Source organism: Pollachius pollachius, assembly GCF_949987615.1.
Source record: "Pollachius pollachius genome assembly, chromosome: 6".
In the NCBI taxonomy this organism is placed as follows: Eukaryota; Metazoa; Chordata; class Actinopteri; order Gadiformes; family Gadidae; genus Pollachius; species Pollachius pollachius.
Window position 1 is genome coordinate 22525576 of NC_136939.1, and position 27337 is coordinate 22552912.

Sequence of the window (27337 nt, forward strand, 5' to 3'; positions counted from 1 at the left end):
TTGTTCCCCGGCTCCGAGTGTCGAGGTGTCCCTGAGCAAGACGCCTCACCCTGACTGCTCCCGACGAGATGACTGTCGCCCTGCATGGCTGTCACCGCCGTCGGTGTGTTAATGGGTTTATAATGGGAGGCGATATTGTAAAGCGCTTAGCGGTTAGAAAAGCGCTATATGATTGCAATCTTTTACCATTTACCATTGTTTTGTCCACAATGGCTTTCCATAGATTTTATCTGATTCAAACATGAACACGTTTACCAATGACAAAGAGCGCAAAACAGCATTTCTTTATGATCCCCTTTGGCATTCCAGACACACACACCCAAACACACACACACACACACACACACACAGGACACCTTACCTTCTAGGACACCTTAGGCCACATGCATAGAATCCTGTGAATGTGTCTGCTCAAATGAATGCTCAAATGAAAGATATTCAAACAATGTCGAACAACAGCTCAGGGTTTTACACCAGTTGTCCTGAGATTGTGCACACATGAATGAACTTAAGAGTCCACAAGCCGCCGACTGTATGTGTCTGTGTCTGTGGCGGCATTTAATCATACATACTGATGCACTACCGAGTATGACCCACTTCTTCATATAGCTTCCATGTCCTCTTTTCCTCCTTTCCTTCTGACAATGGAAGTTTTTGATGTAATGCATTTGACATTGACATATGGGGGGGGGAATCCCAAACTCTTAAACAATCCCAGAAAACTTCCAAGTGCACGGACCCCATGGGAGAGCTATCACACAGACGTGATCGGCAGCCACGGCCCTGACCAGCGTTATGCTCAGGGGTGGGGCGCCAAAGCAAGCGGGTAGGTGTCTGGCTAATACGATAGTTAGGGGCTGGGCGAGTCTCCCCACCGACCTGCTAACAACCGTTACTGGACAACAGGTTTTGCTAAATCCACCTCCCGTGAGGCATAAGTCGACGGATCTAACATTATACAGTAGTGGCTTTGGGACAATGGCAATGGGGCTAGCCCATACTCTGAGATTCTTCCATCACCCCGAGCGCCAGCCTCATCTGCACGTCCTCCCTTGATCTGCGACGAGACTCAGGCAGACTATTTTCCCGGGCTTCGTCTTAATATTATGGGTTGACCTTAGACAAAGAGCTTAGACATTCAGGCTCACTCAATTACCTGACCTGTGGGGTAATGGCTGTTCCCAGGCCTCCTTTACTATGTTGAACAACCCTCCGACCATAGAGCAGCTCAAAGGGGGAGAAACCTGTTGAACTCTGGGGCACTTCCCTGACGGAGAAAAATACATAGGGAAGAAACTGGTCCCAGTTCCTCCCGTCAACGTCAATCATCTTTCTCATTATCTGTTGTATTGTTTGTTTAAAGGCCGTCGGTCTGGGGATGGTCAATTGAAGTTCGGATTTTTCGCACCTTGAGGAGTTTCACATTTCAGGCACAGGCACATTTCAGCCATAATCTTGTACATTAAGCAGCTTCCCTTCATGAAGGGGCAGATTGACAGATGGATGGCCTCCGGGAAGCAGGTGGCATAGTCCGTCCGACTTAGAGAGTGGTCCCACCACATCATTCGCTATCTGGCTGGAGGAAGTCTCAATGATGGGGAGTGGGATGAGAGGGTTGACCCCCTCTGCCTCTGGATGGGCTAAAGGCCCATTCACACCCTACGGTAAATACAGATAGGAAGCCTTTCGTCCGGTTCCGGAGGTCGTTTCGTCCGTCAGTAGGTCCGTCATCTCTGAGCTTGTGAATCTGGAGTGCTACGGGAGAAACGGAGCAATGCCAATGGAAATCGGTGCGGCAGTATAGTCAGAAAACCAACCATTCGCGAAAATAGATAGAGAATAGTATAATTTCTGATGTGTATATATATTGTATTTAATGTTTTATACTTAAATTATACTATATACATGAACTTTTTATTTTATTGTTCACCTGCTTTGGCAATGACTTTTAACTGGTCATTTAAAAATGGCGCAACATTTTGAGGAGAGAATCTGCGGGTTGGTGAGGGGTGTCACATGCCACCGCCGCCTAGGCCTACACTTTTTGCACTTTTTTTGCCGATTTCGGATGACGCAAAGCAAAATCATCTCCTCTACAGATGCCATGTTTGCGATTGTCGATTCCGGTAATTTGCGAGACGACAGTCACTGTCCTCTAGAGGATGTTTTGCGTAACATCCATAACAACGCTGAAACCGGACGGAGGTATGAAGGGTAGTCCCGGAAACAACGTTTGGAACGGACAGACGAATTTCGTCGAGATCCGGAGGTATGAATTGGCCTTAACAGGTCACTTAAGCTTCCAGAGTATGGTTGTCGGTTGTCGGTTAACTTGGTTCTCACCTGTTGCAGCTGTGTTTTCCTGAGTCTGGGGCAGAGTGGGAGAGGCTTCTATAGCGGTTTCCCAAATGTGGTCCTCTGCATTCTGACATTCGGGGCTTGCCAATAATGTAAAATCCCTAGGGGGCAATCCCTCCCTACCAGTAGAGGGACTTCACAGGCCGCCGATTTAATGGGAAACTGTTCTGGCTGGCAGGCGAGACTCTTTCTCCAACCTCTCCATAGGGCCTGGAATCCATTTGGCCCTTGGGAACTCAGGTTTGCTGGTCCGCAACATTTTGACCATCCCGTTGTGTTTCTCTAACAGCTCCACTAGTTCATGAAAGTAATCGGGCTGGTCTGGTCTTCAGTAATAGCGGGTTTGCAAGAACTGTTCCCCCCAATAAGAAAACTTTGGATCAGTCAGACGAGGTTGGCCACCTGGGCCTGTGCAGGCCGAGGTTGTACATCATTGCATGGAGTTTTTGAGCTATAGCAGTGTTGCTATGTCTAAAGTGGACAAGGACAGCAGTTTTGAGGCTACCATAATTCGCAGCATCCACTGACATCAGGCCTCGACACACCCTTTGGGCCTGCCCACTCAAAAATGGGACCAGGATTCCACCCATATCGGTTGCTGGCCACTTTTCCCACGTGACTGTTGGCTCAAAAAGGTTCTAGAAAGGCCTAGCTGTCACCTTCAGCAAAAGGTTGACACAGTTCCTCCTAAAGGGCTCTAGCCGGCTGCATTGGGGGTGTGGTTCACTGGTGCCACTTCCTGATTGTGGGTTGATATTGGTTTAGCTCTTGAGCAGGGCAGCCAAAGCAAAGTGTCTGTCTTCAAAGCTTGGGTTCCACTTAAGGGCCACTTGCCACTTCCCTGTATTCTCTCTTAGGTTATGACATTACTTCCTCAAAGGCAACGGCCTGCCTTAGTAGCTGGCAAACTGGCCGGCAGGTGTTCCCCAATACCAACCATGCTGTAGGTGGACCGGATAATAGTGATTGTCAATGAACTCTCCCAGCATGTGTCTTTGAGGGAAAGGGCCTTGTACATGGTTCTGTTTTTTATCTCCTTGTGGAGGGTCTCTTGGGCTGCTAGGCCCTCTACAGCGGCTTTGCACCAAATACAGCTGCCGAGGCATGGCCGTGTTCGTAGAGGCAACGGCCTGGCATTCACCGTTAAACAGGTCAATTTGGTCTGTTCTGGCAGCAGGGTGCCCAGATATGGCCGATGCATCTAGGTTTTCACATGCGGACAGTCGGGACGTGATTCATTGGTTATATTTCGAACATAACATTATCGGCCTTACCACCATGGACACGCCCGATCTCGTCTGATCTCGGAAGCTAAGCATGGTCGGGCCTGGTTAGTACTTGGATGGGAGACCGCCTGGGAATACCAGGTGCTGTAAGTGCTGGTGGCACTCTTCCCTCTGGCCTTAACATCAATCCCGATGCCCCAGTGCAGTGACGTGGACACTGTGCTGTGGAAGGTGCCGTCCTTCGGAGGAGACGTAAAACCGACGTCCTGACTCACTGAGGTCATAAAAGATCCCAGGGAACTTATCGCAAAGAGTAGGGGTTTCCCCGGTGTCCTGACCCAACCAGGCTCATTCAATCTTGCCCCCTAATCATCCTCCTGTATAATTGGCTCACTCATTAATTCCCTCACTCTCCACCTCAAGCTGGTGTGTGGTGAGCGTTCTGGCGCAGATTGGCTGCTGTGCATCACCCAAGTGGGTGCTACACACTGGTGGTGGTTAGTGAGGTCCCCCCTTCACTGTAAAGCGTCTTTGAGTGTCTAGAAAAGCACTATATAAATTCAATCCATTATTATTATAAACTTGTTAGCCTCAGCGATAAGTGCATACCAAAATATTCACTAAACTCTTACCTTTAACTCAAAGTCAAAGATTTAATTAGTTTGGTTTGGGACTTTAAGTTTTCTGAGTGTTCTAGAATGCACCACCTACTAAGCCGAGCGAGCTCAGCCACAACTACTAGTTAGCCTTGCCAGGCGAGCTCTCCCAGCCGAGTAACTACCCCTCTAATCCCATGGCTCTTGGACTGTCAAAAATGTAATGTATACATTATATATTGAATCATAGCAAATGTCAGGCAAATGATCCAAATGTGTAGCTAGCTTTCCAAATGAACATTAAAGACTGTTATACATATTAAAGCGACCACGGGCACGGTAAATAAATAAATCCACGTTAACATTTTAGACAAATGCAGATCAGCATACAGCAGTGAGATGGCCAACGAAAGCCATAGAAAATGTCCAAAAGTAAAGGAGGGGCAGAATTATTTTTTTGAAAAAGGCAGCAGGCATTAGAAAAGACTGGGAAGAGAAAATAATTACTTTCTCTCCATTGAAACCCATTCATATTTTACGATCTCAAAGGTCCCATGGGGGTCTACCGGAAGGGGCGGACATACGAGCTCTATAGAAGTTGATCTGCAGTTGAGAGCGGATCAGGGCAGAGACGATAGGGGATTACTTAAACTAACAACCCCACCTAGTGGTCCAGTTGTAAACATGACGTCCTCATCTAACATCCATGTGTTTTGTTTTTCATGTTATTATCAGGCCAAGCATAAAATAAAATTTAACCTGAGTAGAGCCTATGCTAGTCACGTTTTTCGAAAATACAAATATACATTTGGCTATTTATCCAAGTGTTGAGATTGAACAGTAATGCTAAACTATATAAATGACTCAATGAGCTTGTACTGTATTGGCCCCTGTTTTCCTCAGCAATGGAGCGAGAGAGTAATGGACACCTGGAAAGGCTGGGTTTGAATTCCAGCAGCAGTTCATCCCGGGGTGAGGAAGCAGAAGAAACAGCCCACAGTGTCCTTGAATAAATCCAGATGTTGAAAGATCTTTTTAGCACACACACTGTTTCTATCCAACGAGCCACACACTCCATTTGCACAATAATAACACAGTGCCTATGACTTCACACGTCCAAACGATTCTCCCTATGATGCTAAAGAAAACAATGTATAATAAGTATTAAAATAGGGTTAAAAGCAAGCATGGGCCGACAAGTATCTTTTATTTAGACTTCAATGAGCTACATGTGTTGGCCTATATTTACAGGACACTGAAATAATAGGTTGCATTATGCTAAACTCAGTTTTTAAAAATATACTAAGAAAACATAATTGTACAATGGCAATGTAAACAGAGGATTTAAGTTTGCTCTAAATTCACCCTCAACGTGGACCTGGTGGGAATAGAAAAGCATTTGTTTCCATCTCTGAATAAGAAGCTGCTAAGTGGTTTTCCAGATTATTTTGAAGGAAGCCTCATGTGTGAGATCTTCCTGTAGGCTTGGCAAAAACAAATCCCAGAGAGGTGCGAAAAGAAACACATTTATTTTGGTAATCACTTCCTTAAGGAGAATGTTTTGGAGGAAAAAAAGTCTATTTTTAAGTTGTATATGTTTATTTTTAAACCATTAGCCTCGACACTGTAATCCGAGGGAAATCGGGAGACAAAAACTGGTCTTACAAGTGGATTAAATTCATATAGAATACTGATTTATCTTAAAACTAAAACATAAGATACTTTCCTTTTTCACCATTCAATAGGTTAACCATCCTATTCAGAGGAAATATTATTTATCTCGCGCACAGCTGTTGTTTAAAAAAAGGTCCAAACCACAAACATTACATCTATTGAAGTGTTTTTGACCTTTCCCCACATCCTTCCTGAACTATATTGATGCTAAACTGTTTCAGCAGAACCAAGCACCTGGTGGCCCTTAAAAAACTGTGCTTTGTAGGTGGCCATTATAATGCAGGGATAGGGTTAGGGTTAAGAATAATAATGCTAAGACTTGCATAACAAACAACCGACTCTGCCCTATTTCAAGGGGCAGGATTTCCAGGTAAATCGGCTATGTTAAACCAGCATTCAGGGGAAGGCTTTCATCTAGCGGCGTCTTGGTGTCACTACTCATCTAAAAGATAGTTCAGTGATGCCCTAATGGAAACTTCTGAACTTTACGACCGGGTCCCTATTTTCTAATCGTTTTGATTGCACACCAACATTCTTTGAGATGGGCCAGCATTGAGTGAAACGCTGCAGCAGTAATCGGCATAAAAACTTTGGGGCAATAGCACCCGTCAATCTAAGTCCTGTAAGAAGGCTTGTTTTGGCCCCTGAGAGCATCAGAACATATTCCATCATTATGGAAAGGCTCCCTGAGCATTGATTCTATTGCTCTGTGACAGCTCACAGGACAAAACCATCCAAGGTTAACCAAGATAAATATTAATCAACTTTATTAACAATATTTAGCAAATACAAATCGATGCATGTTCAGAGTATGTCACTACAGTACAGCTTGAACTTTTTTTTTAAATTAAAAAATAAATCTTTAATCTAGGCTATAATAGGCCTACACGTTTTCTCATTTTTAACAACAATAAATCCAGGCTGTTTGGCAAATGCTGGAGAGACAGAGAGCAGAGCCTTTCCGTAGTGACGTACTGTGAACGAACTGACTAGGCTTCAGCCAACGGAAGCGTTGAAATAGCCATGACGGGTGCCGTTGACGGCTTTGAGGCCTGACATAAATGCACATTTTTTTTGCAATTTCAACCTATCCAAGATTGCTCCTCGTGATTGAAATCCACTATACTGAAACCGAATGTCCTGACAGTCCAGGGAAACACTCCCTTGATTTAGAGTTCTGGTTTAAGCCTAAATACTATCCTGCTACTTGAAACAAGGACCGGGTTTCGTGGGCATTTCCTCTGAAAACATGTTTGTTTATGGCAGTCACTCCACAATATGTACCATGACGATGGTACATACAGAAACCTGTAAAACAGCTGCAGGATTAAATGTAAAAGATTTGCTCCTGCACCTTTCTGACAAAATGTATGATTCGATTTATGAGTGTTTCTGTACAGATTGTAGTCAGTTTTGGCAGGCACTCTAGAAGCTCACAATCATGCAGGCTCTGGGCCATCCAATTAGGGACTCGTGGGGAGGCCTTGTTTAGCAATGGAGCCAATAAAAAAGGTTGTAGCCAGGCGTGGCTAAGGTCTAAACCTGGAGTGATGGAGAAAGTGTAATTTATAAGTACAGAATAGCATTTCCTTTACCCATGGTGCCCTCAAACCACAAGGAGAGGTATTTAAAACCTAGCAATGCTAGATCCACACTTGACATATTCACTTAAAGCGTAGATCTTTAAAGAAAGTAAACTCCTGCAAACATAGATTACATTTTCATACAAAGTTTAATGATCTTAAAGGTGTCAGCCGAACCACAAAAAGAAATGAATGAAAGCAATGGTGATTAAGTCCATGGTTTTTGATATTATGTGACCCCAACATGGCCGTTTTCCTCTTCCCACTGACTAAAATGGGAAAACTATCTCCCAGTGAAAGAAATAGGCCAAAAAACGAATCATGTCTGACGCCTTGTTTATAACACTACAACTTTGAGTTATCATGAAGCGCACGGTCTGCATCTAGCGTTTATAACAGTAGGCAGGCGACGTCACGCAAATTCTCAATACACTTCCTTAAAAGGAGAACTGTGTAAACTGAACATCGGTGACCAGAGTTGTAGAACACCACTGCCTTTTCCAACCGTACAAAACAACCTTGTTGATATTTTGTTCATAAATCATATACATGCCTTTTGTTGTTACCTTCTACTTCAAGCAAATCTCAGGAAAAGAAAATGGAATCTCTCTTCAGTCAGGGCGGGGTTGGCGGCAGGGCAACGTCCCGTCTGCACCGGTGGGTAGAGGCGTGTGTGCATGTGTGTGTGCATGTGTGTGTGAGGATAGACAGGGAGGCTGGGTCGTGGGTTATGTCCCCTAGAGGTGATGGTCTCTTCTTGGCTTGGGAGTATGGAGGCAGGTACTCCTCTGTAACCTAGAGTTTGTCTGTTCCGTAGACCGCGTACACACACCCTCACGTATATCCACTCCGCAGGGCAGTGTGCTGGTCAAGGGAGACACGTGGACACCTGGCTCTCCGTTCAAACCCCACCGTCCTCTTCTTTGGGCTCCCTGATTAGGGCAGCAGATGGGTGTGTGTGTGTGTGTGTGTGTGTGTGTGTGTGTGTGTGTGTGTGTGTGTGTGTGTGTGTGTGTGTGTGTGTGTGTGTGTGTGTGAGAGAGAGAGAGAGAGATATATATATACAGACATATACATTTGAAAAAGCTAGCTCCTCCCCCTTGTAGCCAACATCCCTGGAATGCAGGTTTTTTTTTTTCCAGTGCGACGAGACGGGGGCTGTGAATGGACAACGGACGTGGTAGTTCCTGGGGCATATTCTTAAAAGACGGAGATGAGTGCGAACACGCCGTAGAGCAGGGCACAGGGGTAGGCCACCAGCAGCTGCTGCCCGTCCATGGCCAGCGCCGAGATGAAGATCTTGGAGGCGGACTGGGAGCACCAGCCGATGATGGCGGCCGATATTATAATCCCCATCAGGCCCCTGCGGAGGCAGAGGAGGCACACTTCGGTCAACCAGCAGTTCAAAGGGGTGATACCATGATTTTCCCTTTACTTTAGACTGCCGACGCACGCGCAAAGCGTTCGACCGATCACAGCAGAGTGGGCAACTCGCGGGGGGGCCTTCAAGCCAAATGATGCAAAACAGACCGTTTTTGAAGGACTGAAATTGGTTGTGCAAAAATTAACAGTGTGAGAATAATAAGGGGTATTAACCCTATTCTAGTAGTACCCCCAAATTATTATTTTTGACCCTAGAAAAGCATGATATGGTATCTTTAATGCCAGTGCTACATCAGAAGTGCTTGTGTAGTGCTTAACCTATCGTTGATGTGTAGCGGACGCACACACAGGTACACCCTACAGCATTTAAACTTTCAGACATCAATATAATAATTGTGGTAATTGTGTTATTGTGCAACCAGCAGGGACAGGAATACACACAATGGCCACGTAACCTCCTCACATTTGAGTGTTTGCTGCCACCTAATGGTTAGGAATCCACCCAGCAGGGTCAAATATGAATCATTGCTCCATTACTGGGGATGAAAAACTGAAGTCACCGCTCCAAAGGGAAAAAACACCCACTGGTATACAGAATGAGCAGATTCCGGCAGCCAATCAGATTTCACAGCAGATGTGTTCAGGCCTTAAGTCGCTATATACTCATAGCGTTGGGTAAAACTTAGTTGGTTACCTTTTGGTAATGTTAGGGTTGGGACAAAATATAGATACGACGATAAATCGTCGCCCTTATTCGTGCCAAATAGCGATATAATATTTTACTTTTTGAAACAGCGTTTATACTGTTAGAAACAATAGATGTAGACGTTGGGCTTCATGCTTGATCAAAGCGGTAGTAATAATAATAATTAGAAAAAGTAAGGCGCTCTCAACAGATTTACCTTTTTTTACATTCATTTTGTGTTCGTCAGAAATATATCGTGATGCGTCGTTATCAGATTGTCTTTACATCAATTATTGCAGAATCTCTGTATCGCAATATTATCGGTATCGTGGCTCATGTATCACGTCTCGTATCATGAAGTACCCTGTGATTCCCTCCCCTAATCAATGCACCGCGTTGTTTATGGTGCTGAATACTCACTGTAGAGAGAACAGGACGCCAAAGCCGGAGAGGAGGATCATGGGAAGGAGGCAGTAGCCGAGGACGCTGGCCACGCAGCCGAACGACACGCCGGTCATGCTCATGAGGTTGAGGAGGCAGTACATGGCCATGCAGCCGATGGCGCTGATGCCGTACACGTAGCCAAACTGGATCTTACCCGTCTGGGAGAGTCGGAGACCCACAGGGAAAGGGGAATTACGTGTGGATAAAATGGATATCTTCTATGAGATAAATGTGTAGGACTGCTTTACAACAAATTATACTATGAATACTAATAGTTACAGCAAGGATGTGTGGTTATATATATATGCTACACGTGAACCTCCTAAGGTGGCGCAATTTGATTGGTTCGCTATCTCGGGATATGCAGCAGCTTTTCGCAGTAAGAACCAGTAAGAAGTAAGAACAGTAAGAACCAAACACTGTAATTAAAATGATTTTTAAAAAAAAAGCAATGATGCAGGGAAAAGACGTAGACATATTTGCAAGCTTGCACTTTTTTCCCAGGGATTGGTAAAATTTGTGTTGCGCATGTTGATATTTACAGAGCAAATCACAGGCGAAACTTAAGTGGGTGGTAGGTGGCTATTATCCATGAAAGCTCCTTTTCTTAAATAGTCCAAACTAAACTCTGTAGTGCTCCGTTTTTACATGCCGTTATGTCTTTTATTTAAAGGCGTACAATGCATTTGCATTGGCTCAACAAAGGAACTAAAATAATGTAAATGGGAGCGTGAATTGCATACTATGAACTGCAAGATAATCAGTGCACAATGATTACATAAGAAATGTCACCTTAATACAGAAAGAAACAAATGCAAACATCAACTACACTATATTAAAACGTTTAGTTTAGTCCTATAAACGCTTATGTAGTGTTATATGTGTAGGTCTATATATATTTTTAAGAAACTTAAAATAAAACTAGAATCTCAGCTTTCATATGACATATCGTTTGTGTAATTAGCATGAAGGGAAGAAGATAGTTTTTAAGCACATTAGCATTTAGCTTATATCTGAACCTACACACCTGGATAAGTAGGAAGAAGCTAGCCTCTAGCCATAGACTCGTTCTAAAACAGTCTCCATCGGGACCCATTGTAAAATAAACAGAGCTGGCCACACACAAACGCCCGATGCTCAAGAATCATATTTCCAATCCATGAATCATTTTAGGAAGAAACACTGCAACAGTTTAAGCTTCACATTGTGCTTCAAGGTTAAATATTGACATTGTAAGGCTCTGCGACGTCCGAAATAGTTAGCTTTTATATTGGCCACCTTGGGTTAGAGCGGGAGACGTGGTCACGCTCTAGCAGGGCTCAACGGGACTCAATGAGACCAAATGGAAATATAGCAAGCAGGTTTAAAACTTAAAAACTGTCAAATCTTAACAAGTTGAAATTATATATCGAAAATCTGTTTAGATATATTTGAAGATCAAAGTGTGCATCGACCCATTCAAAGATATGTTGCTCATTATTGGTATCGGTAATGAAAATTGGTGCTCCGCTACAACAATAAGAGACTCAAGACTTGACTTGGACCCGTGACCAAAGACTTGAGACTTGACTTGCAAATGATGACTTGTTAGCATCTGTTCCGCGTGCAACATAAATGGAGCTCCAGTGGAAGTACAAATGAGGAGTTTGTTAAGATTTACCAGGAGGAGGGTGGCGCCGAAGGCCAAGCAAAACACCATGGGGCCCGCCAGGTCGGTCTCGTTCATGATGCTGCCATCTGCCACCTTCATGGGGTGGAGAACAGTCAGGGTCTTCTGCCAGATGTGGTCGAAGTTGATCCCCAGCTCTGGGACAAGGACACAACACAGGACTCATCTCACGAATCATCACAGCCTAAATCGCTTTTTACACATTTTCAGTACTCTCCGTTCATCTTTTTGAACAAGCAAATCTATTATCATTGATCACTTCCATTTGATTTGAACTAGAAATGAATACAAGGTTAATTAAAGGGAGGCCAGAGAAAAGGGTGTGTCTGGTGCATCTCGGAAGAACCGCGTGCGCCCCCATACCTTCCAGTAGGGGCGGTTCGTCATCAAAGCTGCTGCCGTACATTGACTGTGCTGCCGTTGGCATGAAGGCCGGTGTGGGCTGGAAGATCTGCCCAGAGTACGGCTGCTGGGGCTGCATCATCCCTGGGGTAGCGTAGCCCATGTTCTGGGAGTAGTCGTACTGGACATATGGACTGTGGAGAGGACACACATCAATACAAACACACACACACTACAGGGGGCAACAAAAACATACGTTTCCTTGGCAAATGCCCTCTGTGTATTCATTATGCATTATAATCTGAAACAGAAAAGATCAACCAGATATTTCAATTCCAGAAGCTATAACAGAACATGTATGTGTAATATATATATATATATATATATATATATATATATATATATATATATATATATATATGTGGACCAAGAGAAAGGAGGACACGGAAGAAGCATACGTTTTGGCCTGGCCCTCGCCGTCGTTGTAAGCATAGGAGCCCTGGTTCTGGTCGTCCACACTGTAGCTGGACTGGTAGAAGTCTGTGTTTAAATTGTCAAACCCTGCCATGTCGCCCTCTGCAATTCAGGAAGCAATCCTTTGTTCATTATCAGAGCAAGTACCCACGTTGGTATAGGACTGAACAGACACTGGAATGACAGCAATTATTTCATAAAACCATTAAGAGAAGGCTTATTGTTGCAATTCAGCCCAGGAAGCATTATGTATTCTCACAAGAACTCCTGCAATTTGTCTTACCATGTTCCTGTTACTCAACTCTTATCATTTTCATTTATTACAATTGGCCAAAGTCCATTTATTTAGATGAGATATACCATTCGACTAAGAAAACAGAGGAGGTACACAACCACCAATGTGTAATACACTACGGTAGTGCGGAGGCAGTTAGTGGTGGCGTCCAAGAGATTGAGGCATAACGCAAAACTAGTGCTGGTACCTTCTTGCAGGGTAAAGATCATGAATACATGTACACGATCCGCATTGAGGTACACACTCCAGTGACAACAACCACATGAGAAGGGCGAGAATGTTAGACATATTGCAGAAGATATTGGCTAGACAGAATATAAGGTCAATTATAATGTGCATTAACCAGTGATTTCTTATGGTTAATCATATGGGTGACACTGTGGTAACACTTAACTTCTGTCTACAAGCAGCAGCACTTTCGACAAATAAATGTGAATAAGAGCAACTGACAACTTCCAGTGATTTCAGACCGCTTTAGCATTGAACAAAGGAACACTTTTGCCTTAATGTATTTACCTCCTCCATCTCTAGGAAGCTAACGCTACCTCCAATGCTAACACCAGTGAGCTCATTCCTTACTCCATACCGGGGGCCATCAGCTCAGTGACACACTCGCTCATATTCCTTGTGATGACTATACCAGCTTCATATAGTCAAGCCACTCAATTATATTGTTATTGTACAAAGTATTGATAAATTAGGAGCAGAGGGTTACCTGTATCGTTTGACAAATCTCCTCAGGTTCCTAACAACTTGGTAGCTACGTGTCAGGGTATTTCTGCTTCTACGTAAGAGAGCCGGTCAGGGACAAACAGGGAAACGTTACAATAATAAACGGTGCCTCCTGTGATTGAAAGAGGTACTTCAGTTCCTACTGATGGATATCACAATACAAATTATACTTTTACCTTTGTCATGGTACATTTTGCGGTGTCATAAACATACATGTTTTCAGGGAAAATGCCCACTAGACACGGTCCCTGTTTCAAGTAGCAGGATAATATTTAAGTTTAAACCAGAACTAAATCAAGGGAGTGTTTCCCTGGAGTGTGGGGATCAAATCCACCAAATAAATGGAATACTTCACCCATCCTCTCCATGTGTAATCATTTCTAAACTTGAAGTACGCATCGCTCTGCTGTATCTGCTTTGTGTATTACAATTGAAAGGTGCATAGGAGGGTCATTGAAATCTGTATAATCTATACATTTGCGACCATAAAGGGGGGCATGGCTGTCACCAAGGGTCTGACTTTTCTTTGGACTCACACATACACACACTTGGGAAAGACAAGCACACACACAAACACGCACACACACACACACACACACACACACACACACACACACACACACACACACACACAATAATAATAATTTTATAGCATTACTTGCTATAATAAATAGCCATATTAGTGTTTGATTGATTAAAGTTCATGCCGTATTATTAGGCAGCTTCCCTTCCCAGTGAGTGTCATCCTGACCCAGAGGAGAGAATATGAATTAGAGAGCAGAGGAGATGACCGGAGAGAAGAGATAACTAGAGAGCAGAACAGAACATAGGACCAGGGGGAACAGAGGAGAGGAGAAGAGGGGACTGCAGAGGAGAATATAGGACCAGAGGAAAGGACAGGGGAAAAGAGGACAGAAGAGCAGGGGAGGAAATGGGAGCACAAAGCAGAAGTGAGGAGAAAGACAACTTTGAGTCAGTCAGTGAGGAGTAGAGTGATAAACAATGCGCTGATACAAGGCAAAATCATTGTTTGCTACATAAGTTGAGTTATACATCTGAAGCCATGCTAAAGTAGCTTGATAGAAGTCGTGTCTTGAGGTGTGACAGATGGGAGTAAGTGTGTCTGAAATATGTAGATAATCAAAGATCGACTTAATGTTTCTGTTACCAGGACACGAGAGGAAATGGGGGAGAGGACATGAGAGAGGATAGGACTGGAGAGCAGAATACTAGAGAGGAGTCTCTGGTCTTTCTACCCATAAAATCAGTTACTTTTATTACATCTTAACAAGAGTAAAATTCTAAGGCAAAGATGCCATGTTTGTAGTTTCTTATCTACAAACCCATAAAACCACATATGGTGTTGTCCACTATGTGGAGATGAAATCATTCATAACTGGTGTTAGCAAGAAACCTGTAGTCAAGATAGGGCACTATGGCCCCGTCCACATGGAACCGATTTTCTGGTGAAAAAACGCATAACACCTCGTGCTCGCTGCACCGTCCGTCAACGGACGTCGGAAGGCGTGGCTGACGGATGAGGGAGCTTTCCAGGGTCGTCAGAGCCAGAATAGTGTCACAGTGCTTAAATTTGCATACGCGATCTGATTGGATGACGGATCCGTCGCTGCCGAAAAAGTTGAATATTTCAACTTTTTGACGGCGCCGAAGGCTCCAACGGAGCGCACGGATCCACAATGCATTGCGCATCCGTCCCCATTCAAAGTCAATGGTGATCCGTCAACGGACGGATGCAGTGGGCACGAGGCGTAAGTCTTGTGCGTTTGGGCCGACCGTCCAGACGGATCCGGCGTTTTCAGTGCACGAAAACGCACTTTTCTGAAACAAAAAGCGGAACTTTGCGTTTTCGTGTTAGGATTCGTGTGGACGCCTGAAACGCAAACGTTTGCGTCATCGCAGTCCCACCACCTGGGTGACGTCCGCCCCATGCAAAGGCTTGCTCACACTACCTCCGTCCGTCGACGGATCTCATTGACTTTGCATGGGGCGCACTCAAAATGCATTGTGGGTCCGTCTGTCCATTTGGCTCCATGGCCTGCGTTAAAAAGTTGAGAAATGTTAAACTTTTCAGGCAGCGCCGGATCCGTCGGCCAATCAGATCGCGGTTATGCAAATACACTCCACGCGTTTCCTGGATCCATTTTGCAATAACAAGCAGGAAGAAGCAAAATCCGGCCGTTATATATTTTTAAAGAAATGTGGAATAATAGGATTGTTTTTAGTCACCTGTTGTTTGTGTCCTCTTTTGTATTTGATATCCACACATCGGCTTTGTAGAGGGAGGTGATTTGATTGGCTGCAGCATGCGTCTACAAAGACTAGTCCCCTATACGTCAGACACGCCCTCGGCCATCCGTCGACGGACGCATGTAGTGTGAACAAGGCGTCACGAGATCCGTCGACGGACGGAGGTAGTTTTTTAATTTGTGTTATTTTTGTAGCTCTAAATACAGCCCCTTGGTAAATTGAATTACTAACTGTACATTAAGAAGTATTTCGGCTCAATCTAAAAGGTTTAATTACTATCCCCTCCTCGACTAAATGTTTGTATCGCCTACAGCGCGCATGCTGGATGCGCTCCACTTTTTGGCCGGAGAACCAGCGCCTTGAATGTGTACAAACTACAGCGTTTATACACCTCGATGCGTTTTCGCAATGAGTCCGTCTTTACGGAGATATTCCTGAAACGCAACTAAGGAAAACGGAGGGGAAAAAGATCGTTTTCGCCCGTGTGGACGGGGCCAAATAATTGACATCACTACCTCTCTCCAATTGAAAAGTGTCAAGTTATCAGCATTGTGGTCCCTGCTGCTGCTGTTGCTATGCAGCGGTCTGCAAACAGACGCACCCGACCGGAGTAGGCTACACTATGATTACAACTGTAGTCTTACGAGTCGTACCAGCACAGTACAGTTGAAACATTGACAGTGTAAGTCACCTAGATATCACTGTATGCCATGGCTTACACCCGCAATATGGGTGGCGTAACGATCTGTGAACCGAGTGTGTTGTACAACATGCTCAATCAATACACCAACGTCTCCAAGTTGGCAGAAATAAATTACCTCTACTTAATTGGTGAGTATCTGCTGGATGTTAAAGGATGGTATTGTAGCTAATCCAGGTGTCCGTGTAAGACAAAAGAAGGACGAGACGTCAAATGTGGTTTGTGTGTGTGTGTGTGTGTGTGTGTGTGTGTGTGTGTGTCCACCAGATTCCCGATATAAATTGGATTATAACACTGGCCATATCATAACAGCTAAAAATGCACAGCGGGTAAGCAAATGCATGCCTGTCACAGTTTTACTTTTAAATGAGGAACAATTAGTCTTAAACCTTTGTGCATTCATCACATTTTCAGGATAGCAAGGGCATGTTTGTGGTTCCAGAGAATGTGGAAGTTGAGAGCATGAGGCATATAGTGGTGTACGACTCTGACACGAGTTCTCTGCAAGACTTGGGTAAGAGCAGCCTTATCTCTGAGCAAAACACATACAATGAATAGACAAAAGGTGTAATTTAACATTTGCGTGAGGGAGGCGAATGTGATAACCAATAGGCCTGCATCACGGAAAGCCGTTGAAGTCCTGCAGGACCTACTCTTGGATGGGTCTGCAGCGTGGCACATGCTGGTCGAATGATAACATAGCCATGTATTCTACAGGTGAAGCCGTAAAATGTGCGGAGGTTCTCGCTAAAGTGAGCCTCTATCCCGTGTTCGTCGTGAGAGGAGGCTACCAGAAGTTCTCCGCCCTCTACCCGTTTTTCAGAAGCGTTAAAATCATGTACACTATAACGGTCGGGTCCAGTGTGACTGTCAAAGCACCAGAATTAACACTTTTGATGAGCATTAACACTATCGATGAATAGAATTGTACAAGTGGATTATTGTTTTTATTTTTTTATTTTAGGAGCTGGACAATTTCCAGCCATACCCAGTGGAGATTGTAGTGGGCCTACTGTACATGGCCGATCACAACCAGGCCAGGAGTCCCAGAATGTGTGAGGACCTGAAGATCAGCGCCATGCTCAATGTTTCAAGTACTGCGCTTGAGTAAGGGATCGTTGAACAATTGCCTTAAACATAGAATATGCGATTTATGAGTTTATTCATTCCAAAAAACTTTTTTTTATATTAGTTGTAAGACTGCGAACCACACAATTCTCGATGTGTGCCTGGCGGACTCAGTCACGGCAGATCTGTTCTCTAGTTTGGAGAGGATCTGTGTTTTCATTGGTAAGACAACAATTCCTCATGTGTTATCGTTCAAGTTTGTTATTGACTGTTTTTAATGTGATGCATGGATGCTAGTTGTGATTTAAGCAAGACAATTGACAATGCAAAGAGACAGTCCACTCTAGATGAACAGCCGAGGAGACGGAAGGCCAAACTCAAAGCGTGTGGTCCTCTGCTCACTCGTTAACCACTTCCCTCTGTTGCCCTCAGGAGGGCGCTGTCCTCCATAGAAGGGCTCTTCAAACCAAACACCAACATAGAAATCAACACAATAAACACGACAAAACTTCAAACATAGAAAACATGACGTGGAAGTGTATAGGTGTAAAGCATAACCAAATTCGTAATTATAATTAATTGCATTTATATATTGCTTTTCAATGCACTCAAACCACCTTAACTCCCTCTTACAGAAGAAGAAGTTTATTCTCCAAGAAGAAACTTGGACCTAAACTAGGTCAATGTTTGGCCTCAGAAACTAATTGTATACCTTCGTTTGATCTAATGAACTTCTATTTCTTAACTCCGTCATCAGAATGTGTAAGGAGGACTGATGAGCACATGTCTTATTGTTATCTTTCACTTGTCTTTATGTGCAGGTTCTCACGTGAAAAGGGGCTCTCCTGTGCTGGTAACTTCCAACCACGGCATCAGCCGCTGCAGTGCTGCGACCATCGCTTTCCTCATGCACCATTTCAAATACCCGTTGGAGGTGAGTGGTCGCCTTCTTTTGTGTGTTACGAGGACTTGTCTTCCAGCACTGTAACGTTTTAGTATATGACTAATTTCTCTTTTTGTTCTTTTATTCATTCAACTCATTTTTCGTTTGCATTCCTGCAGGATGCATGGAAATATTTGAAAAAGTGCAAGTCTAACATCAGGCCAAACAGGGGCTTTGTGCAACAGCTGTCCGACTGGGAGCTTCACACAACGGGACAAAGATCAACGGATATCTCGGAACCTAATTTCTGATCAAATAATTGATGTTGCAAAATAAAAGTCGGTTTATTTCGGACAAATCTGGAAATATTGTTTCTGAGTTCATTTAAATGGATTGTTTGTTATTGATCACAATAAAATCAATACATCAGGTTATTTAAAACAAGGATATTTTTCATATAACTAAATTATAAATAACGTGTATTCATTTATTTAACATGTAACGGCAAAACTTTTGATAAAATTCCCTTCTAAAAATACAGCGAACAGCCCATGAGAAGAGCGAGATGAGAAGAATTTAAAGAGGCTATTCCAGCGTTCCTATTGGCTGAGACTCACTGAGAACATCCAGGGGACATCTGATTGGTCGGCTGAGACTCACTTAGAACACCCAGAGATCATCTGATTGGCCGGCTGAGATGCTCTGCAGCCGGAATGGATGCATTACGTACTACGTGGCCCCTCAACAGGACGCAACTGTTGCACACCGGAGGAGGAGGTTGCCATTACGACCCGTCAGGCGAGATTACAACGATGAATAGCCGGAGTAGTCTAAGTGAGTGCTTACAGGAATGGGAGGTCATGGAGAAGGACTATCAACAGGTCCAGGTAAAGGATTTTATAAAGATTTGTTTAACATGTATTATATAACCAAACAATGAACGGGTGTAACGCCCTCCAGATAAGTCATGTTCCCCGGAGGAGTGACAGGCGTGATGAACGATCAGCTTTAGTTCACTGCCTTCCTTATCCGGTCTGGTGAGCAGTGTATTCACCTTAATGAAAAACCAACGCGTCCAGGTTATAACTAGTTTATTAACGATGAAAATTCATCTAAGATGATCAGCCATGTGGGGACAACAATATCTCTATACTTTTCACGACAGCCCACTGTTTACAGAGAAATCACAAGCTTCAATCCAATGTTTAGTTTGTGTTTTGGTTTCATGTTTACATTCAGATTAAAGAGAATCGGTTTACAGTCTAGGCCAAAAGCGTTGCCATTCTCATAATTTCAATCCATCTCATGTGTTATTTGAGAATCCAATGTTAACAAACTGCACTAGATTGCCACACATTGCCACACATGTGTCACCGTTAGAATACAATTACATTATGTTTGCCTACAGAAATAATATTTTTTTCTCCAGGAAACTCATCGTCTTTATAAACATAAACTAGAAGAGGTCACCAAACTGCAAGACAGCTGCAGCAGTGGCATCACACGTCAAAGGAAGAAGTTAAAGGAGCTGGCTGTTTCAATAAAAGAGTAGGTATTTCCATAAGATAAGTATCCCGCGATGCCTTTCCAGAGTTTGCATCTAGCCACACAGTTACTCAGTGTGCTCACTGTCTGGCTGGAGTGTTCTCCATCACGAGGACATGTTGTCCCTGCAGCAGCCCAATCACAGTTTAGATTACTAACCTAGAATCTCGGTTAGTAATCAAACCTAAACTTTGGTTAGTCATCTAACCCAGGGTATTCCTCCTTCATTTGCTTCATAGTTTTTGGTCTGATCATGTCTCTGGAAGCGGGGGTCTCTAGAGGTGCAATTAGCTAGCACTTACACAAACTTGGCCAGCACTAGTAAATAGCAAAAAAGTTACCGTTAGGGTTTCAAATCAATCTATTTGCGCATATCAGTTTATCCTGGGTAGAATACCTCCTTCAAAAACCAGGAAAAAAGGTGCAGCCCTCTATTATCTGTCACCGGCTATATATATATATATATTTATTTATTGCACTAATTGTACACAATTTTGCACAACTTTTACGTAACCCACTACTAAAGTGCTACTTAACGATTGCTTAACTAATGTAAGAATGCAACTATATGGTAATAAACGGCAGAGGACTTCTCTTTTGAATGAAACACCAATCTATCTTGTCTCAATGTGCTTCTGTTCAGATGTAGAACCAAACACCCGGCCCAAGACCTGAGTTCAGAGGAGAGGAACGTCATCAGAGACATCCAGGACAGTATCAGAGAAAGGCCGGACATCTTCCTAGAGATGGAAGCTTTCCTGCCCAAGAAGAACGGGTTTGACATTTTACAGTGATTTAGCAACACGTGAATTAACTTCTCTTTCTTTATGCAACAGTGAAGTTTAAGACTGAACCTGCTTAGGTACTACCCTGTTTGTTCCTCCGGTTCCTCTTCAGGTTGTACCTCTCTCTGGTTCTGGGGAACATCAACGTCACGCTGCTCAACAAGCACTCTAAGTAAGCCCCCGTGGCCTTCAGGTCGTCCCAGTGATCCCTCACTCTGTGTACAAGGAGAAGGACGAACTCCCGGTGCTCCAATCCAATCATCCCATTTTCCTCTACAGATTTGCGTACAAGGATGAATACGAGAAGTTTAAATTGGTCCTCACGGTCATCCTCTTCCTGTTCTCCTTCACCTGCCGCTTCCTGCTGAGCTACAGGTGAAGCTACGCCCTGGTGATATCGGGGTCACCTGTGCATCATTCCTTCTGACACATTGAGATAGAAAAATGTAATTTATCTGCACGTTCTTCTGCCCTTTTCCTTCAGAGCCCTGGATGCGCTCTTCAACTTCCTGCTGGTCTGGTACTACTGCACGCTGACCATCAGAGAGAGCATCCTGATCAGCAATGGCTCCAGGTGGGGAAGGGCTTCTGTCTCTGTCTGGGAGTAACAGATACAGTGTTGACCGAGGAGTCGCGTCCCTGCGTGGTCATATGGCAGCACCAAACATTGTGTCCTCGCTGTGTCCACAGGATCAAGGGCTGGTGGGTGTTCCATCACTACGTGTCCACCTTCCTGTCAGGCGTCATGCTGACGTGGTGAGTCACATGGTGTTATTTTGACTTCAGTGCAGGCAGCGATGACTGCAATTAATAGGACTATAAGAGAGGGATGAACGATTAGGACAGATATGGTGATTAGGTATTTACAGTATCGGTAGATACCTATTTTAATCCTAGGGATGCTGTGTTATTATATATATATAATAATATATATATATTTTTATATATTGCAATTATCTATGTTTCCTTTTTTGTATCCACTCAATTGCAACAATTAGCTAATTGCAGAGGCAATTAAGAACTGCAGCCATGCTTTAAGTTTGCTATAATTACATGCTCACCTCTTAACTGAACTTAATCTTCATATCGCAATCAGTGACGTTATGTAAACTCCTCAGGTTGATTGATTTATTCCAAGAGCATAACACGACCCGGACAACTCCACATCTCACTCCTAATTTAAGCTCCTTAAATGCATTGTTCGTCCTGAAATACCTTGTTTTAAAAGTAGTGTTGCAAATCAATATAAGGATGGAAATCAAAACAACACAATAATTGGAGAAGAACATCTGAGCCGTCACGTATCGATCAGGAGATGTTAGGGTTGGATACAGCGCACCTGTACTTAATGCCCAGCATTGGTTGGATATACCTGTTAATACACATGTTAATGCATAATCAGTATGTCATTAATCTGTTTATTATATATGATGTATTCTGCCTTATACAAAACAATCTGCATTAATTGAAATAATGAATAACCATACAGGTGTACATTTCCATAAACAATCAACAGTTGTATTTGCGTCAGTACTGTCTTCTAGTTTTTTATCTCCGGACCAACCCCCCTTCCATCGTGACAACATGAGGTTCAGTCGAGTCTTTGGGATGTACGCCTGGCTTCGACTTTTGTGTAGGGCTCATGGTGTAGGGTGTATAGACAACTTTGACCTCTGATCAGGAACAATCTCACAGACTATCATGAGCTACTAGTAAAATTGTAATCTAAAGTTACATTAGAAAACAGCAACTTCTATCAGACAAAAGTTGACAATGCCAGGGACAGGCGTCAATTTTTTTCTACGTTTAAGTCCCTTCTCTAACCGCCACCGCAACCACCTACCACATCATTGAGACTTTGCACATTTTTTCACCCAAAAAAGTTCATCAGTTATCAATTCACTCAGAAGACAATAATAGGTAACTTCACTAGTTCAAATGATAAAGTCTTACTGGAGTCTTTTTCTCCTCTCAGTGAGGATGAAATTTGTCGACTTATAAAAAAGGTTGACCAACCACATGTGCCTTAGACCCCATCCCATCCTCTCTTTTCTGTCTATTACAACCACAATTCTGCCCGAGGTCACACATATTATTAACTCATCACTCAGGACAGGTTAAGGGCCACTTTCATTTAAACAAGCTAGGGTCACTCCTTTGCTCCAGAAAAACACACTCAAACCAACTGAAGTGAATAATTACAGACCAGTTTCACTTCTTCCATTTCGTCAAAGATTCTTGAGAGAGCAGGGTCTAAGCAAATTAATGATTTCCTATCTCAGAACAAGCTGTTAGATCCCAAGCAATCTTGCTTCATACATGGTCATTCCACAGAAACTGCCGTCCTATCTGTGACCGAGCCTCTGAAATTGGCTAAAGCCTCAGCTCAGTCCTCCGTGTTAATCTTATTGGATTTATCGGCAACATTTGACACAGTGCATCATGGCACTCTTCTGTTAACCCTATAAGCATTAGGGATTTCCGGAGTTGCAATCAAATGGCTTGACTCGTATCTGGAGGGGCAGACTTTTAGTGTCTCTTGGTGAGGGCAGATATCAAAAACTCACAACTTGACTCCTCATACAAACTATGGTCCTGTCTAAACTAGACTATTGCAACTCCACATTAGTCGGTCTCCACGCATGTACTGTCGAACCACTTCAGATGATCCAAAACGCAGCAGCCCTTCTCATCTTTTCACAACCAAAGAGGGCACATGTAACTCCTCTGCTAGCATCACTGCACTGGCTCCCCATTGCAGCCAGAATCAAGTCTCTTCTCATTTCTTTTACCTCAATGGTGGAACGAGATGCCAAGCAGCATCCGCTCGGCCACTAGCTTGGACTCTTTCAAACAACTTTTGAAGGCGCATCTCTTCTCCCAGTTCCTCCCTGTTTTAGAGACTTAACTGATCCAGCCACATCTAATGTCTTGAGACCCTTATATTTTTCCTTTTTATTTACTCATCCTCTTTTATGTATTTATTTACTGTATTCTTTACTTGCTTGCAATTATCTGTAAGACCACATACAATGTCAGCTATGGACTATCTTACGTTTAGTAAATGTTTAATTTGATTAGATGTTGGGTTGATGGGGGTTTGTATGTAATTATTACTGCTTGTTATTAATATAATTAATGTAATTTTCATTGCTTGTTGTCAAATATATTGTATGTCGCCTTGGACAAAGGTGTCCGCCAAATGAAATTAAAGTAAAGTAAAGTAATATCAACATTTTTTTATTGTTATTTAGTTAATTGTAAGAACTGATGCCCAACCGTATTTTAAAATATCTACAGCTTTACAGTGAGCTCTACCAAAAGTGGCAGCTACCAAAACCATTAACTTTATACAACCGACAGATCTGTGCAAAACGGATTCAATCAAGCAGAAGTAATCAATGGTTGGCTTCCTTTGCAGGCCTGAAGGTGCCCTTTACCAGATGTTCAGGAGCCAGTTCTTAACATACTGTCTGTACCAAAGTAAGAGACCTCGGGCATTGCATTTGGACCAACAGTATGTGTGCATTCAGGAGAGCTGCGGCCTTGATTCAGTTATTTGATATTTTTTTGTTTTCTTTCTTTTCGATGCAAAGTAGGTTTTGTCCAGTTCCTGCAGTACTACTACCAGAGTGGCTGTCTGTACAGGCTCCGCGCGCTGGGGGAACGGCACAACATGGACCTCACAGTCGGTGGGTACACTCTTCACACTGTTATGTGTCATTGAGGTTGCATTGTTGAGGCATCATTTACTAAATGTGTATACATATGTTGATATAGTAACTAATAAGCATAGACACACTATGTCTAAGGGTGTGTCATAGTGGACCGACGGAATGGTAGCACATCAAGCAAAACGGTTTTGGTAAATTAAGTTAAAATATTTAATGTCCATGATGGTGTAGACCTGTGGGGAATTATAGCAAAGGGAGCTCTGTGGCATAACACTCATCCATAATTGACACACTGTAACTTTACATGGTGTTGTGATGTGTGTCCTCTCCTGTAGAGGGCTTCCAGTCGTGGATGTGGCGAGGGCTGACCTTTCTCCTTCCCTTCCTCTTCTTTGGTCACGTGAGTGTCTCCACCAAAAGCGCCTTGTGTCACGTATGCATTTGGAAACTGATAATGTGCAGCAATGCATTGTGGGGAAGTGTTTCCCATCTACTTTGCAGCTAAGTTGAGTAATGAAGCATACAAACCGCCTGTACAAACAGGCGGTGTCCCCTTGACCATAAGTTACAAAATCTATTAGAATGTAGTTACTCTGAATACAAAACTCTTCGCAACTATTGAATATCACATTTACATTTGGTCGTATTTTTGATTGGCTGCTTCCTGTTTCCACAGTTCTGGCAGCTCTATAACAGCTTAACACTCTTCGAAATGGCCCAGCTACCAGAATGCAAAGAGTGGCAGGTCCGTGCACTTCTCTATTCCTTTTTCACACCAAGTCTTGAGCATCCCTGAAAGGAAGCAAACTGTATCCACCAGAATATAGACATTTAATGTGCTCCCTTTCTCATATATATATATACGAGTACTGTATTTTGTACTGTATTTCATTCCGTATTTTTTACTATTGATTGTCGTTATTCTTGAAGCAAATTTTGTTACATGAATCTACTGCACAATGACTATTCTATTCTAGATAGAAGGATAGATGGATGGATGGATGGATGGATGGATGGATGGATGGATGGATGGATGGATGGATGGATGGATGGATGGATGGATGGATGGATGGATGGAGGGAGGGATGGAGGGAGGGATGGATGGAAGGATGCTATCAAAGACAGGCTACATTTAGAAATATGGGTCAGAATGAGTCAACATGAGAGGAAACCACAGAGTGAGTTGGAGGGGGCTTTGGCAAAGCCGCCCGTAAGAGGTGCACTCCAGAAGTGCTGGGGAAACAGAGATGTAGCGATGGTCCCGGGTTGTTACGGCCACATGGTAAACAACATTCAGCCTTAAATAAAGAGGTAGTGATGGTGCGGTAAGTCAAGTGTAACACAGAGTACATAGTCCATCAACGACTGCAGCTCAGTCCCTCCCACCCATCACAGTTTTCTAAGCAACTACTAATTATAATGAGGAAGCTCAATGTATTATGAAGCAGCCCCCTTTTTTATTAAATGGGGTTCTCTTGTTAGAACACAAAGAGGCTTCTTAGCCTAACACATGGCCCCCGCCTGCTGGATCGCAATAAAACACACATCTGGGGGGATTGTATCAACAAACATCTGGATTATCATCGTAAAATGTCAAATGGATCAGGAGAAAAGGGCACGCGACCTACGACATTATGCAGCCAACGTTTCCCGCGGCCACATGGTGGCGGTGTGTGACGGCGCTCGGACCAGGACCAACGGCCTTACCTCTGTCTCTAGGTGGCGATGTGTGGCTGTTCCTACCTCACACTGTTCCTTGGGAACTTCTGCACCACCCTGGGCGTCGTTTACCAGAAGTACATCACAGACAAGCCCAAGAGTCTATAGGTCCACCAGCACAGGACCACGTCAAAGAGCGGAAGCGTTGTTACGCAGGTGTTTAATTTTAAAGGAGCTTTGACTGTCGAGCTCTGACCGTTTACTGTGTTTTTTCAGTTGTTTACTTTGCACGTATTTCATTATTTTGTGTCCTGACAATTTCATTTGTCAATCTATCCCAAAGCAAGTGAATGTACAATGATAGTAGCGTGTCACACAGTAACAATACAAGCCCACTCTGTTAGCCTTCTGCTATTGGCAGTATATGGCTGGTGACCTGTAATTCACATGGTTGGTCTGGGTTGGCAGCAGCAATCGCATTTACCAAGAACATCTATTTATTATTTAGCACAATTCCTAGAAAAAAAGTCATGCAGGGTGGTAATCAATGTTTTTTCAACATTCACAGTCATGATTGTATGGCAGGGGACTGCGTTTGTTTTTTAGTTTTGTAGCTGGTGTGTGTCCCCTTCTCAGGCCCTCCAGGCCAGACCTGATCAGTCGATCCAGGCCAGACCTGATCAGTCGATCCAGGCCAGACCTGATCAGTCGATCTGGAACATATCCAAGTCAAAAGCTGTACTAGTGGCTCCGTTCTAACCAAGTCTCTGATTATAACATGTTGATCAATAACCCTGCAATGCTATATTTCTAGTGGATGTACCTTTGTACATTTTTAAATGGTACCTCTTGTAGAGCAACATTGGGTGTAGTCTACTTGGAACAAGGTTGCCTTTCTAGAACACTGTGAATGTCATCCTTTAAATAGGCTGTATATGTCGAGCTAGTGCCAAATGAAAAGGAATTGCTTGAATACCACTGTATGTTGCATTCACAGACATGCGTAATCCTCTGCACTTATACTGTTAATTACAAATACTAAGCATTCATCCATTCCTGCTTTTTCCTCCATGTTGCTCAATCAGGGGTTTGAAGAATTAAACCGATTTACATTTATTTCGCTGCCGGTGTCATCTTGCTTTTATTTTTTCTGGGCCAGGGTTTGGTTTGAAATGTGTTGAAGACGAAAGAGAAGACAATATTCAGTGGTAAACTATATCCAGGCTGTTCCAGTGGTTGAACGTAGCCTGGACCTGACCCCATTCCTTCAGCTTGCCAAGGGCAACAGCTCACG

At 43.4% G+C, this 27337-nt stretch overlaps 3 protein-coding genes across 4 annotated transcripts in view; 2 read left to right on the forward strand and 1 right to left on the reverse strand.

The window, feature by feature from the left end:
* Nucleotides 1-7567: 7567 nt before the first annotated feature.
* yipf5 (Yip1 domain family, member 5) lies at nt 7568-13512 on the reverse strand. Its single transcript, XM_079737783.1, has 6 exons — nt 13445-13512; nt 12419-12536; nt 11982-12154; nt 11610-11755; nt 9926-10107; nt 7568-8800 (listed from the first exon to the last, which is right to left on the reverse strand). Exons 2-6 carry the CDS (start codon nt 12526-12528, stop codon nt 8638-8640), a joined length of 774 nt encoding a protein of 257 aa, XP_079593909.1. The 5' UTR covers nt 12529-12536; nt 13445-13512; the 3' UTR covers nt 7568-8637.
* A 2927-nt stretch (nt 13513-16439) lies between these two features.
* styxl1 (serine/threonine/tyrosine interacting-like 1) lies at nt 16440-18691 on the forward strand (the record flags this gene model as incomplete). Its single annotated transcript, XM_079738822.1, has 8 exons — nt 16440-16560; nt 16697-16758; nt 16844-16943; nt 17147-17280; nt 17394-17536; nt 17622-17719; nt 18319-18431; nt 18560-18691. The coding sequence occupies 8 exons, from the start codon at nt 16440-16442 to the stop codon at nt 18689-18691; spliced, it is 903 nt and encodes a 300-aa protein (XP_079594948.1).
* A 461-nt stretch (nt 18692-19152) lies between these two features.
* tmem120aa (transmembrane protein 120Aa) overlaps nt 19153-27337 on the forward strand; it is an 8303-nt gene continuing 118 nt past the window's right edge. The window contains exons 1-12 of one of the 2 annotated variants that reach the window (XM_079737543.1): nt 19153-19267; nt 19810-19928; nt 20569-20700; nt 20823-20882; nt 20990-21085; nt 21195-21284; nt 21401-21466; nt 24132-24193; nt 24310-24402; nt 24720-24784; nt 25061-25129; nt 26104-27337. The exon at nt 26104-27337 is cut by the window's right edge and continues 118 nt beyond it. In XM_079737543.1, coding sequence (XP_079593669.1) covers nt 19193-19267; nt 19810-19928; nt 20569-20700; nt 20823-20882; nt 20990-21085; nt 21195-21284; nt 21401-21466; nt 24132-24193; nt 24310-24402; nt 24720-24784; nt 25061-25129; nt 26104-26211 — 1035 coding nt within the window. In that variant the 5' untranslated portion in view covers nt 19153-19192 and the 3' untranslated portion in view covers nt 26212-27337. Of the gene's footprint in view, nt 19268-19809; nt 19929-20568; nt 20701-20822; nt 20883-20989; nt 21086-21194; nt 21285-21400; nt 21467-24131; nt 24194-24306; nt 24403-24719; nt 24785-25060; nt 25130-26103 lie in introns of both variants that reach the window. The other variant, XM_079737542.1, reaches the window with a different exon arrangement.